At 35.0% G+C, this 15463-nt stretch overlaps 1 protein-coding gene across 3 annotated transcripts in view; it reads left to right on the top strand.

Annotated features, from left to right (window-relative positions):
- The first annotated feature begins 224 nt into the window (after positions 1 to 224).
- The window catches only part of Pxn (Peroxidasin), a 479183-nt gene continuing 463944 nt past the window's right edge, over positions 225 to 15463 (top strand). For all 3 annotated transcript variants that reach the window (XR_016550040.1, XM_090409901.1, XM_090409902.1), the window contains exon 1: positions 225 to 446. Coding sequence is in view for 2 of the 3 variants with exons in the window: in XM_090409901.1 (XP_090266027.1) it covers positions 259 to 446 (188 nt within the window). In the remaining variant the exon portion in view is untranslated. The remainder of the gene's footprint in view (positions 447 to 15463) is intronic.

The following is a 15463-nucleotide window of genomic DNA, read 5'->3' on the forward strand; positions in this document are numbered from 1 at the left end:
TTATAAACTTCTTAAGTTAGTATGTGAATAATTATATATATAGTAGTAAAATAAGCTCCCTTTAAGACTTCTCGTATTGTAAATAAAGACTAGTCAGAGATAGCTGATTCAAAGGTGTTGATTGAACGATCTATTTCCGGCGGAAGTTGATAGCCGTGAAATCGTGGCGGGGATACGAATGCTTTTTGGGAGGGTTTGTAGTTTGGAAGTAGCGTGAAGTGGTACGGGTGTGTATGCGCGTTGTAGTTTGCGAAGAAAATGAGAAAGGCAGTGATACACTATCGGACTACGATGTCAACGCTTTGGATCTTTGCGTTATTCGTTATCTTGTTACCGTTAACAGGAGCGTTTTGCCCATATCGTTGTTTGTGCTTCAGAACCACCGTTAGGTGCATGTTTTTGCAACTTGAAAAGGTGCCCGAAGTTCCTCCAGAAACAACTATATTGTGAGTACACGTTTTGGGTTCTTTAGTATTTTATTGCCTGCTGAACTAGAATTGTGTGGGACATGGGGCGTATACTTTTCAGTCAACATTTGTTTTGTTGCGGGTATCATGCTATTAACCTTAAGCAAATACAGGTGCGCTTTAAATATGTTAAACATTTCTCCTGCATTTCCAAGGGTTATACTCAGTTTCCGGATTAGGGGCTGGGGAAGGCCAATGGAATGCTTGAAATGTTTTGGGAGGGGATGAATACCAGAATTCCGTGACTATTCTTTGTTTCAATACGTTTTTTAAGTACTGAATTCTATCTCAGGACCAGCACAAATTATAAAATTAGTGTCACTGAACAGGTTTTCTGTTATTAACTACGAAATCGAAGTGCATCTTTTATTCATGATTTTTCTTATCGGAAAACCATTATTAATAACGCATATTATTGTATGGATGCTTCTTGTATATGTGATTTTATTTCAAATCTTAGTAATTTGTTGTTGCCGCTGTTGTGCAAACATGCGTTACAGTAGCTAGTTGTACAAGTTCCGTACCCACGTAAACAATAACTGTTTCTTAAATAGTAGTGATTTCTTAAATAGTAGTGATAGTAAAGAAGAGTAACCTACACTAATTTTCGGAAAATAGCTCTACATTTGATTATGATAAACTACTCGTGGTATGGCAGGGCTAAGAGTGTGTCAAATGGAATAAAAACTTGGTTGTTCAGCGAAAACTAATCAGAATTCTAAACACTTTCAATAAGAATATACCAGTCACTGGTGTTTATTTATGGAGAAAGTTTCTCGCTCATGTATCGAAAGGTATTTATTAAAATATTTTCCCGTAATCACCGAGAAAGGATTTTCGTATATTTGAAAGTTCCTCGCTGAATATTTTTTTTTCGTGCTGCTACAGAAAAGGGGAATATAACATTGAGTGTAGCAATTGTCAGCATAATGGCTAAGTTAATAGGCTGCTCGCGTTTTTAATGGGTGGACTTGCATGCTTTAAAATATAAAAGTATTAATAAAATATAAAATTAAGCGTATTGCTCACTACAATTTTATATTTCGCTGAGTAGCGAAGCTATAAGTTAAATATAATTTTTATAAATGAATCACAATTATGAATTAAATGTACTGTAAAATGAATGTATTATTTTTATTATTATGAAAATTTTGTTTTATTATTTATTGTTAAATTGTTCTTTGAGACTCCTGTAACGAATCTACCATTGCGATTATTGCTTTTTATTTCATTTGTTATTTATATATAATTTTTTTTTGTAGTGTAGTATATACCTTTGAATTATTACCTTTTGCGTTTTTTAAATTGGTGTAGTTGCTTTTTTATCTGCCATTTTGAATTTTATCTCAAAGGGCTCCATTAAATGAGTGTTGGCCTGCTCGAATCTGGAATTGTCAGAGCGTACACGCTATTCACAAAACTACATTTAGTGGTTGAAGTGGGGGTTATGGAGTACTTCCAAGATGATCCCTGTGACTCCATTAATGGATATGCGTGTTCCGTTTGTGTGCAAGACAAGTGAATTGGTACGAAGTGGGTCATTAATCAAGCTATCTTCGTCTGTATTGAGCCTAGTATTTTTAGGGAGCTTTTAAGGGCACTGCCCCAAATATTGGAAGCAGTATTCGATAGTTGGATAGATTCGTGATTTGTATAAAGTTGATAGTTGTTCAGAGGTTAAGTAACACTTTGAGCCAAGAAGAAAATCCAGTTCCTTGGATGACAGAGGGAATTATATTTACATCAAGATACAAGAGATAACGATTTATTCTAATAGAAATAATCTTGTTGAGAGAGTTGGACATTGTCTTAGTGTTTGGGCTTACTATATCATTTTTTGCTTGCTCACTTAATTCTTCACAAACGGAACACACATATGAGATATTTGTCCTCAAATTCAGCCCAATAACTAAGCGTTTATTTTGCAAATGAATTTGAAAACTCGTTTATCGAAATCGCTGATCTTTTTGGAATAAAATATTTTGGGCTTTAAAGACTGTTTAGTGTTTCCTACGCAAGGAACCATCGATTTCCCTCTATTTAAACACCAAGTATAATCGGCTGTCATGCTGATGTTCCAATGTTTTGGGTTTCTTCCTTTCCATCTATTTTATGTGCTGGTTAATCCTGCTATTCATTCATTTCACCGGTATCAAGAAATAATCTAAACGAACATGATCCTTCAAGTTTATTACAAGCTTTTTTTTTTTTTTTCCACAATAGAAACTATTTAAGTTCAGGTGCGTACTTGCAAGAGAGAGTGTATGGAGTCGCAATATGGGATTAAGTGCCATTGTTTTTTGCCCCTTATAAAAATTAAAAATCGTTAGCATCCGTGGAAGGACCGATGTCCGGGTTCTCGGGATCCATAGAAGTGGCCTGGACTGCAGACTCAGACTGTAATGTTTTTTTTTTTAATGAAGTTCGCTGAGAATTCATCAAAATATTGATATTACTTGATAAATACATTTAAGCAGGCTTTTAAACATAGGGGGGGGGGATTATACTAGCATTGCAATTCAAGTATAGGTTCTGTAGTAAAAATGCACATATATATAAAGAGTGGAAGTGACGTTCGCTGAATCTCCGAATGCTTTCATTTCGAAAATGAAATTCAAAAACGGACTAGACGTACGTTTATCATAATGAGACCAGCTTGTTGGGCCGGTAGTGTCTTCTTGGACTTTACCACTTTCCTTTACCAAGCAGCGAAAGTTCAGAAAGTGACAAGAGGTGATCCGAAAAGTGTTTATTTTGTATTACTTTCTTAATGGTTGCAATTGTGTACTCTGTTCTGTTTTCTGACTCCAAGTACTGAAATATTTGACGTCATGGTACGTAGCTTCTCTCTAGTTTCGAGCGTCCGTTTTTAAATTTCTCGTTGGGTGCGTTAGCGTGGTATGTTTGAAAATAAACTTATATTAGGGGACAGGCAATATCAGTATTTAAATATATTATATTATTATTATATGACACCTCCAGGGAGTCCAAAGACTCATCCAGGGAAGTATGCCAACAGCATCGAACGATTTATCCCTTTCCAACTACTAACCTCGCTCAAACTTGCTTAACTTTTTGTTTGAGCCATTGGTAGCAGAGGCTCTACCAATCGACGAACCTTTGCTGGCATATCCTAATAAATTCAAGAGTTTCAAAAGGGTTAATTAGGATAATTTTTTGATAAAAGATGTTTTGGTTTAAATTTTTTTTTAAGAAATCAAATTTTGCAAATAAAACGGATTACTGAATTATTGCAGTCTTGATCATTAGAATTCATACCTGCCATTGCTGCGGAATTGTGAGACAGTATCGGCTGTTTGCATGGTGTTGTTCCATAAACACGAAATAGTATCTTTGGCGTTAATAAATATGAAATTTTGATGGCGAAAAAAAATTCGGATGGTTGATTTTATTATCATACATCGGAACGACATATTTGAATACTCCTTATTTTTTGGAGATATTCTTAGGAGATAACCAACTGAGAAAATGAGCTTGCACCTTCCAAAGGAAGCTAAAGGATGTAAGCTTGCAGCCTTTGATCATTATTAATCTGATAATTTAAAGTGGCAAGTTTTTGGAAAAATGAGACTATCGCCTTAAAATTCACATAATTCTAAGTCCGTATCGTTGTTGCTTTCTTTATTCATTACCAGTCGCTGAGCATCGAGAACAAATATTGTTAAATCATAAGGAAGCCATACCAATATACATGCACTGTCTACCAATAACTGCCACTTTAGCAATTTTAAATTGATAACAGCAGGCGAACCCAAATATCGGGTGTGACCACCTTTTGCCTTTGATCAACTCCTGCACCCTTTGAGGGAGGCTTTCCACCAGTGTACGGCAGACATCAGATGGAATTTGTCTCCATTCCTCCAAACAGCACTGAGTTCTGCGACAGATCGAGGATGTGCTGCTCTCGACCTCAATCACCGCACTAATTCGTCCCACAGGTGTTCGATGGAGTTGTAGTCAAGACTGTGCAGGCCAGTGCAGTCGTCTCTTCATATTATTCCATAACAGTTACACTTTGTGACACGGGGCTTTTATATAATTTCTTTGTGTGTGTTGTAATCGGCTCACTTTTAGTTTTTTTTTGTGTATGTGGTATTTCTTTTCAGTTCAATTTGCATTAATTTCAAATTTGCTTCTTCAAGCAGTTAAGTGACTGTTTTTTATTTTTATTATTTATATTAGATTTGGTGACTAATTTTCATTTCACATTCATTAATTTGATTTTATATTTTATGAAATATTCTATCCTTTTCGTTGCTTTTACGATACTATCAAACTATAAGAATGATTTCATCCCTTGCTTAATCGAACTTATTCTTCCACTTAAGAACAAAAACTCGGATCTTTCAAAAACGCATACTTATTGGCACGTTAAATTTTTACTGCCCGTTCCATTATGATGACTATTTTAAGTTGCATGTTTCAAACTGATCTGTTTATAGCGGACTTTCAAGAAGGCTAACCAACATTTCCCGAAGGAATTTTAACGGAACTAAATGATATAACACTGAATGTAATGCCGATTATTTTCAGTTTTATTATGCAGAAAGTGGCAACAATATCTAGTCTTAAAAATTCCAATGATCCATCACTTTTTAATGATTGCTGAGCTCGTAATTACAAATTAGAATAAACCTGGGCCAGGACTATTATAATTTCCTTAATTATTAGGTCTATTTTAAGCATTTGAGTTTTTCGCAGTTTTAAGACTGTCAAATGCAGGCGCTTACGTGTTTTCGTGGTAACTTACTTGATGCTCGATTTTTTTTTTTTTCCAGGCTAATTTCAAATTTAATCTTTGACGCGGGTAAGCAGGCTTTTCTACTCCCTTTCACCTCAGCAGAATCGACCGTAAGAAAGTGTTCATAAATACTTCTGAGGATGTGTAACATTGCTTTTCGTCTTCTATAAATGTACTAATTTTGCGAGCAATGATGAAAGATGGAGACCGACTGCCTACCGATTTCCAAAACGTTGACAAAAAGAGGACTGTTAGGACCATTCTACTAATGGCAGAGCGTCACAGTATTCATTTATTTCAATGATTCCAAGATGTTCATTAGCTGTAATGAGTTTATTAAATTGTTTAAAATTTAATAAATGCATTAGTACGCATGCTAACAGTGAAAATAGGTCTCATCAAGAGAGGGGAATGAACTCGGCATTTCTTGACTAGCAGATTAACTCCCACGTTACTTTTTTGTAGTCTGGTATTGTAAACACGTACGAAGATGGTGTACCCTGTGGCTGCGATGTCTGTCGAACTTGTATTGAATACCTGTTCGTGGAAAGAGGACGTTGAACTGGAACTTATGTCAACCGATAATCTCAAATGCCATTTAATCTTATTTTCTGTAAGGGAAATCTTCTGCCTAGGAAGACACGTTTTTAGTTCTGATTTCGAGAGATGCTTTTGCCAAAAGTTTTATTGGTATTCAGAATACCGAAGAAAGAAAAACGATAAGAATTGAATATAAATAAAAGCAATTAAACGTGTTTTATAGGTAAAAATTGACTGCCAATCGAAACTAGTCGTCATTCGCCCATAACTAACAAATTTAATGTTTAATTTTTTAATAAAATCCGTGTGAAGTTAATCTTCGAATGAATTCTTTTTCATATTTAAATATGCATTAATGAGCAGTACTTTATTTAATGATTTTCTAAACAGAGCTTTCAGATCCTTCTCTGGTTTTTCACTGTTGCCGATAACTTTTTTACCAAGTCAAGTTGACGAATATGCCCAAAACTATCGGCAACAGAAACAAAAGAATGTGAAAGTTCAGTTTTGAAATTCATTAAATCAAGTAACGTTTACTAATGGATATTTAAATATGAAAAATTAAATATTCGAAGACTGTATAAATTCACATGGATTGTATTAGAAAAATAAACATTTAAATTTATATTGACATATGAGAAATTCTTGCTTTTTCGAACCTCTCTCATTCTTTGTTTACCAATCTTCCTTTTTATTCTGACTTCAAATAAAAAGCATACGTTTAATAAGGAAATGCAAGATATATTTACAATCATTATATACATGAATACCTGTATTTCAGTAAAGATAAGAAAATTGTTTTACTGAGTTTCCCTATTAAACAGTTTAACTTAGAGTATGCAACAAATTTACTTCCCTACAAGAGTAAAGACTAGTGATGCTGTAGATACCTACTCCGGAAAGGTTGAATTTTATGTCCATAGATGTTACATGTTGGATGCATGTCGAACTGTACACGAGATTTGCATTGAATTTGTTCACACTATAACGAAAGCTTTACGATCCTAGACTGCAATTCATATTTATTGCTGTTTTATCGTATTTTCCCCCCAAATATTTGCAGTTAAAATATTAGAAATTTTTTTGTGTAATCCAATATTTGTACAAATCTTAGCATCAACACTGAAGACGATATTTTCTTTTCTTCAGCCTAATGCTAGTATTTTAAGATAGATAGTATATCTCCAGTATAAGATTAATCAGTATGAGAAACAAGTAAACTGACATATACTCGTTTCTCAGGTTTCTTTGGCTGGCTTTTTCATGATAAAAGCAAATATAAAAATACTTAGTATGTTAAATAGCCCGATCATTAGCTTGTCCCTTCCCAGTCGTTTTTAATTCCATCTACCTCAGTTCTGTGGGACAGTCTTTCCCATGAAGTATTTCCAAAGGACTACAACCGTTAACTGTTTAAATATGAATTATCAACAGGTTACTCTGCTCCTCATCTCGGCCCACACACATTTATTTGCTCAAGGCCCTGCTGATCACTCGTGTGGAAGTCATAAAGAAAAATCATTATTTATGCAGAAAGAAAATAAACTTTAGTCCACTCAAAACTACCTCTTTCAAAAGCATATCAAAGGTCTAGTGTATGCGGATCCATCTTAACCGAGACTAATGCATACCTCACTTTACGCACGTTAATCGGGTATTATTTACTGAGAGGACATCTCAAGGTACATCAAAAGCGCGGTAATGCAAGTAGAAGGCATTTTATTTTGATGCTTAAAGGACGTAGTTTCCCTGTTTATAGCTTTAATGAACCTAATGCTTTTTTTTTTTTTAGTGTGTTTACTCAGTGACAATCTGACAACTGTATACAGTCTAGTAGTCAGGCGACTATACTTATAGCTAAACATCTAGAATTTTGCAGGAATTTTGTGATCAGTTTATTCATTGCTTTTATGTTTATTTCTTCTGGCTAGTTATGATTCTAATACCGAAACAATTTGGAATAGAACTCATCTTTGCTAAGTTATAGGTTCCATATTTATATGGACATAAATGAAGTGCTAAATTATTCTACTTGTCAGCATTTCATAGCACTTTATTTGAAAATGTTAGTATTTTTACGTAAGACTTTGATGCGAGGAATATTTAGTTTTTTCTTCCCCATCTGTAAGTGGATTAGCCAGTCTCATAAAGAGATGACAGCGTTTGCCACAACTTAGTGAGAAAAACAGCTAAGATATAAAATGTTGGCTTCATTGCCTTAGTGGCTTCTGTAATTCAAACCAAGCCTGATAGCTGATGCCCTAAGAAATATAATGGTTCACATGAGAAATCGCCATGAAACTTCTGTATATACGAAAAACACTTTGCGTCCCAGACGTACTGAAAAGTATCCGAATTTTGGGAATAATTTATAAATTGCCAGCCTTATTGACAGAATGATAGCATCTCTGCCCTCCACAGTAGGTTATAGTTTCGAATCTTACCGTATGCATTCATGTCTGTAGGTTGTAGATGAATTTCATGGACCGGTGTCCGACCACAGCTCTGCTCATTGGAGACCTGAAGTGGCTTGACTAAATTTTTCCAGGGGGGAAAGGAAAGGCTTTTGTAATAATTGTCCGAAAATCTGTTTATTATAATATATGGTATTTCTAAATTAAGAAAGTAGCAAGGAGGAAGTGAAAAAAAAATGTAAACAGTTACATATTTCATGAACGAGCATCACCCGGAAGAAAAAAAAAATACTCTCTGAATATCTTGGAATTTGATCCGGATGGAGATCACCTATCTCTGACAGGGGAATGGAAAAGAATGCAGAAAAAAAAACCCAGATAATTTAAAACAGTTTTATTTAAGTCAGTAAACAGCTAATCAGTTAATCATAATGCTGAAGGATTTTTATTTGCGTATGCCCAAACATCACAGAAAAGATCTAGTCATATATGAGCAATAATACATATTGCTCAGAAAACGAACCGAAGTTTGCAAACACCAGTGAACTATTAAAATACTGTCATTCTCACAAAGTATAGTTAGTTAGTATAAGCATCAACTTTGTTTCGTTTTCTGAGCAATATGTATTATTGCTCATATATGACTAGATCTTTTCTGTGATGTTTGGGCACTCCGTGAAATACATATACGCCTTTTTATTTATAGTATTTAATGTTCTTAATGCTAACATTCTAACAATGGCAGGACGTGATAAATCTTGGTGGTGTTGAATATTTTGTAAACTTTTTTTGGGAATACGTGTTAACGTATTTAATTTTTAAAACTAAATGGCATTGAAGTTTTACTTTGTGTTTTAATGCTTTGGTAAACTTCACTCTATAATACTTCTAATAGCTTGCAGTTGTAAAACTGGTTAGTGGGTATGACTCCCTAGTTTTTGTTTTCAGGTATCTTGAGTTATTCACAGAGGAGCTGGCGAATTCTAGAAATTTCTAGGATCTTGATTATCCATGTGACCCACTTGAGTCTCTTGTGATGTTGCAGCGTGCGTCAGTTAAACTAATGATCAAACACCCGTGATTAAAATTTTCTTTCCGCATTGTTTCTTGTCTTTAATAAAGGGATTAGTTGTTAAGAGGGCTAAAATAAGTGAAGGTTCATCTTCCTTTTGCCCTTTCGTGTCTGGTACAGACAACGATTATCCACCCACTCGCAAACACCTCTACAGCCTTCAGTACTTCCTCCTTATCAAAGACCAAATAAAACTGCAGTCACACTCTTCATTAAAATTCGCTGTTCGAGTTTTTCATGGCGTGAACTATTTGGCAATAAGATTAAAAATTTCTTTAAAAACCTCAAGAGATCGATTTGGGGAGTTAACAGTGACAGTAGATTTTTCAGCTATTGTATGATATTTCGCGAGTAGTGCTTCTCTTGCAATAAGTTGTTTAATATAACAATCAGTGTTGTGCAGATGGTAAAGCTCATTCATAGGCCTATGTATAACGCTTTATGAATGTTTTTAAGTTTCTTTAATCCTCAACATATAACAGTTAAATCAGGTGGCAGAGCAATCTCTTGATATATAAAGATTGCGTCACTCTTCCTATCATTTTTCTGAGATTTTATCAAAAATTTTATTTACAAACCATTTTACCAATGGTTTGTAAATAAAATGTTCTTAATGCCAACATTAAGTATTTGTTCAATATTTGCTTCCATTCTGATTGTTTTGTAAAATGGAGAGATTTTTGCTCATATTGCTGAAACACTGCTGATGAGGAATAGTCGATTGCTGTGAAGTTTTTTTTAATTTTTTTATAAGGTGCTACTAACAGTATCGGAGTATTGACAATCATGCCAGGATATCTGGTTATCCTATGGGTAAAAGTGACAGTTTGGATTCATTCGTGAACTTGCTGATCTAAAGTGCATGCATATATTTCGTCCGTCTTGTAGAATGGATGTCTAGGAGCAGCAGCTTGCGTGTTTATAAAGTGTGTCGCGTACTCTGGACGGCGAACACAGAAATGTATGAAATGTTACAACAGAAATTTGGAGAAGCAGCGTTGACTCGATTCAAGACATTTTGCATGTAACGCAGATGCCGTCATCATGGTAAATGTCATGGCAGTATCGATCTTTTTCTTTGATATGAAGTTTTTTTGATTACATCAGAACGCTTCCTCTTCACGGCGAAGCCATAAATCAAATTATCTTCAGAATCATACCATGTTATTTAGTTCTGAATATCCTGGAATTCTTAGCAAGAAAAAAAGTTTCAAGACGTCTTGAGTCTCCAACCGAATAAGACAATGGCGCTGAGGGTCTTTCCTAAACTAATCTAGATGATCGTTGAAATAACTACAGTCGGGACGAGGATCATACTTTCAAGGGGATAAAATCTTTTTTTTTTCTCAAAAAAGTAGGCAAGACTTTTTCAACCCTTGCTTTTTGAAATTAGCAGATAACTAGTCTCTGCCCTCAGCTGTCAGTGATATTTGAGCCCATGGCTATCGATGACTTTTTTTAGAGGTATTAAGAGTACGGCAGACAACCAGTGTCGCCTTTAGACCCGGGAAAGAGGAGTACTTCCCCAGGCCTCGTGCTTTAAAAGGCCTGCATATCACAAATACAAAAGAATAAATTTATTAAATAACAGGTAAAAAAAAAAAAAATGAAATATTCAGAATCAATCGTATGGGAAAAATAAGTGTTATGGAATATACATAACAATTTATAAATTTTATGTCTTTATTTTATTACTCATCCAAACATCGCTGGTCCGTCTACAGAATACAGACGTGGGCGATAATAATTAAATTCAGCCATCTTTGATATTTTGCCGATTTTCAGTCCTATAAAACCATAGCTTTACACATTTTTTGATGTCTTGTCATTATGAAGTTATATTTTTGAAGGTAGGAAAATAAGACTTAATTTATTTAGCAGTTTGTTAGCGTGATTTATAACTGAAATATTTAGACATGGTGTGTGGGTCTCTATTTATACTGTATCTATTTATCCTCGGGTCCCGCAAATGTTAGGATATTGACCTGTATCAAAGATTGACTTAACTCAAACCAGCTGGAAAAGGGCCTAGAGAAGTTTCTTTAGTTGGCGACCGGAATCGAACCTACGAGTATAACTTCTTTCTGCCTAAATGGAACCTCAATTTCCCACAGAGCTACAGATACTTTCAAATTTTCCTACAGTTTTTTTTGTCCTGGATAGTTTGATAAGTACGGTTATCTAACCAGTGATGGGAACTTGGAACACTTGAAACCTTTTTTAATGTGTAAATACATACAAAATTACTCAGTTAAAAAAAAAAAAGTAATTTTATAGCTGAGAGAGACTACATGCATTCCTTAAATATTTCTTTAAAGCTCATTCACACCAAAGGAAGTTCCAATAAGTGTTTGACAATACTTATACCGTTAAGAAATGACTTAGTGATTTTAAAAAGGAAAGGGAGGTCGTGAGAAGACGAACTCGACACCAGAAAATGTGACGGAGGCCTTACGACGTGATTTGCGAATGATTGCCATGTGACAGTCAAAATAATCGTGTTCTTAATCGTATCCCATGGTACTATTCGGGTTGTAATAAATAGCGAATTTGGGATGGGTCAAGGGTCAGAAAGTTGGCCAATGAGATTATTTCTGCATGATAAAGTGTGCACACCAATAAAACGAAATATGTGAGGCCTTTGAGCTTTTAGACGATTATGAAAATATAAACGATATCTGACGTCACTGCATCGTTAGAATAGAAATACTCGGCATGCATTTCTTTGCTCAAAACTTAAATACCAGTGACCAACTTTATTTCTAAGACTTACCTTGTTAATGTAACTAAGTGAGGTACTTGATATCACGAAATGGGCCGACTAAGGTTTGATAATCCAGTTATTCTGCTATAGACTAAACAGTACTTTTTCAAGCCTCCACTAGGCAGGGCAGTGGCCTCCTATCGGACGACGAAAATTGTCTTGACTTTCTTTAACAAACATCCATGTTAAAGTGGAATTCGAAGCGACACGTAGTGTACACACTTAACTACTCATGCCCGCAGTATATGATAACTGGCCAATATAAATTGTTGCAGCCCAAGGAGATATAACCATGGAACCTGTGAAAACTAGAATTACTTTTTCGATCCTTTGGGTGTTGCGGTACACTTCGAAAGCACGACGACATATTGCAGGTTTTTTATGGCTTTCACCCACGGAAGGTTTGTGTGCGAACGTATAGTACATTCGTACCGTGGGTGGGTTAAGGAATTTTTTTTTCCCTATTTTTATTTCTTGGTATTTTTATTTTATTTTTTTATCGGATCCGGAAATCCTGCTCTAGAGACCAGACATGGAACTGTTTCAAACCACTTCGGGTCTCCAATCAACATATTGGCAGTTGATAATAATGATTAAGTGGCCCGTAAATAAATACCTTCACAGAAAGAGCGGACTGTAAATTTTTCTTTTGTTAATAAGGATGCTAGAACTCATCTTATTAAGAGACGAATAATGTAATCTTTAAATATTAGTTGGAAGTTATATTATGTAATAAATAATAATAATAAAAAAACGTTGCACATGCTGTAAACTGAACGAAACATTTTCAAATTATCTGCAGAACATGTTGTTTATTTCTTAACGGTATACAAGAACATTGAATGCGCATTTAGCTTGTCTGAATATGAACTTTTGCGAGTATATCCTTGCCATATGATGGCAAGTTCATTAGTGTACGAGAGGTAATCGATATACATGTAAACAATAAATGAGTTCTCCTATTTGAAAATAGGAACAAAAGTTCCTGTTTCTAAGAATGGAGTGCCCTAGTCATTTGTTCGCTAGTTTCCATGAAGCATTTTTTTAATAAGGAAACGACATATTTATTTGATATTAATGCTATTTTCGGCGGAGGATCGAGTTTTATTTCATCTTTATTGGCTTCCCAATCTTTATGGTTTCCATAATGATGTTATTGACATTTCTCATGATTTTTCCTACATTTGCGACATCCTACTTCCTGGCCGGTTTGATCTATGAAAAGATTGTCGTGCCTACCACTGTTAAATTTTGAACTTTGAATCCATGATTTTCAACCCCCCCCCCCCTTAAAAGCATTAAGAGATTTGTTTGGGCTTATTTGGACTTCTTATCTGAAAAGTTCTCGCCAGGTAAAGTACAACGCTCCCGAGTGGCTGATAAGATGAAGGTGCACCTATCTGAAATTCTGCTTGGTAACTGAATGAAGCATGCATACGTATTGAATTGAAATTCAACTTTACACGTCTGTGTAAAGTTATTGGCTTTTATGCGCATTGGAAACTAGCCTAACAATTATCGTAATCTCCGTCTAAAAATGCGAAAGGATCTGACCAATTTATACTGAACAGTTCGTTTAGTATGACATCCGATAGTGTTAACAAAGTGAATAGTATTTCAATGCATGTCAAACGAATCCAACCAAACATCTCGTTTTCATTATGGATATAAAAGAAAACGATTATAATAGAAACCAATTATAATGCCGGGTCATGATATATATATTTGCGTCTATAATTCTGGACGGTATGCCTGTTTTGCAGGATTTAAAAAAAAAGTGTCCCGAAAGGAAACCTTTTTTCTTCCGTTTAATACTAGCTAAACCTTCAGCTGAAAAGTCCTTAAAAAGATTCTTAGCGTCTTAGACTTATTATATTTTCTATCGTGTGTGTGTGTGTGTGTGTGTGTGTGTTGATATTTAGCCTATTTTACCTAAACCTTTTTTTTTTTTTTTTTTTTGCCAAGAGAAAGTGTATTTGCTCAGTTTGCAGACATTAAATCGAAGCTTGGGCTGGTACTTGGACATGGAATTTCAAAAATAATTTCCAAATATGTACTGAACTATTTAGCTTATGGCGATATCATTATCATATGAATTCTCCTGATCTATAAATTAGGTTCTTAAGTTTATCTGTTTTATGCATTTTACATTGCTGAAGTTCTCCAATGTTTCGTTGAGTTTACTTTAACTAGTAATATCCAGTTGGCGTAGTCAAGAAAGGAGATCGCATTTAATCGTGAGTTGCGTTGACATCGTCTGCATAAAACAAACCATCCTGGGGACCATCAAATAGTTCAAAGTTCCGAACTCGTTGGAAATTTTTACAAAAATTCAAAATATTCCTTTGAATAGTCGAACCACGACCAACTCTCCCAAAATCAGTAATAGCGTGGAATAAGTCTTCGGTATATTGTCTTTTAAATAGCATACCCAGCAGAGTGGGTAGAAGTGAATTGCCAAGGTCTCTTCTCTACGAGGACACGAAAAGACTAGTACCGAAGGTGTCCAGTGGTTAGATAAGCTCGTAACTCTGCACGTTCTGTGCAACTTTGAGCCTTCTTTAAGCATGCCAGTATTACTCCTCAACATAGGAAATCATTACTGCGTAGTTTCATTTCACCACCCTATGAGACCCTGATTTTTCGGACACTGGCAGCGAGTTTCGCAATTCGACTTAAGTCTGACAAGCTGTATATCTAAATTTGTCATCTTGAACATAAGGTCCAAATCAGTCCCTTTTGCTCTGAGGTGTAGTCTCATTCTCATAAATTTACACAGCTGATTTCCGGACCATACCGCGCACCTGCTACCAAATTTACAATCTAGATAAGATATTTCAAAAGCAGAAGCCACATTAATGTTTTGACAACTAAGAAAAAAAATTCGTAAGAAAAAAATATTTGCACTTGATAAGATATAATATAAAGGTTTTACATATTAAAATATAATACGTATTTCATAATGAGATGCGAATTGATATAATCGTTAAGCGAATTGATTTATCGATTGAGTACTGAACATATGAAGATGAAAAAGTGTCCAGTTAAAGTTTAGATCAATTGATTACGTAGCAATTAAACGTGAGCTATTAAAAATTCCTTAGACGAACAAATCGGTACATCTTGTGAGATCACAAAAATTAAAATTCCACGAACGCTCAATATAAAACGAACCCTTAAATGCAGCATCTTTTAACATATGCGGGCACTTCAGTTATAGAACAGAGTAAATCTGGCCAGACTTGATATTCAAGTAGTAGTAGAATATATTCGCCAATCGCGATGGTCGAGTAGCTGAGTTCCATTTCTCCTGTGGATGGTTTTAAGTGTATTTTGGTGGTAGAAAATTTTCATCACTGATATTTGACCCCACCCTTACTTATTGGAAGCTCCTCCTGAAATAGTTTCGTAAGTTCTATCTTTGGTCTCTCGAGTAGCGTTTCC

The sequence above is a fragment of the Typopeltis vanoorti genome, chromosome 20 (assembly GCF_054136105.1).
Source record: "Typopeltis vanoorti isolate ZY-2024b chromosome 20, IOZ_Tvanoo_1.0, whole genome shotgun sequence".
Classification (NCBI taxonomy): Eukaryota; Metazoa; Arthropoda; class Arachnida; order Uropygi; family Thelyphonidae; genus Typopeltis; species Typopeltis vanoorti.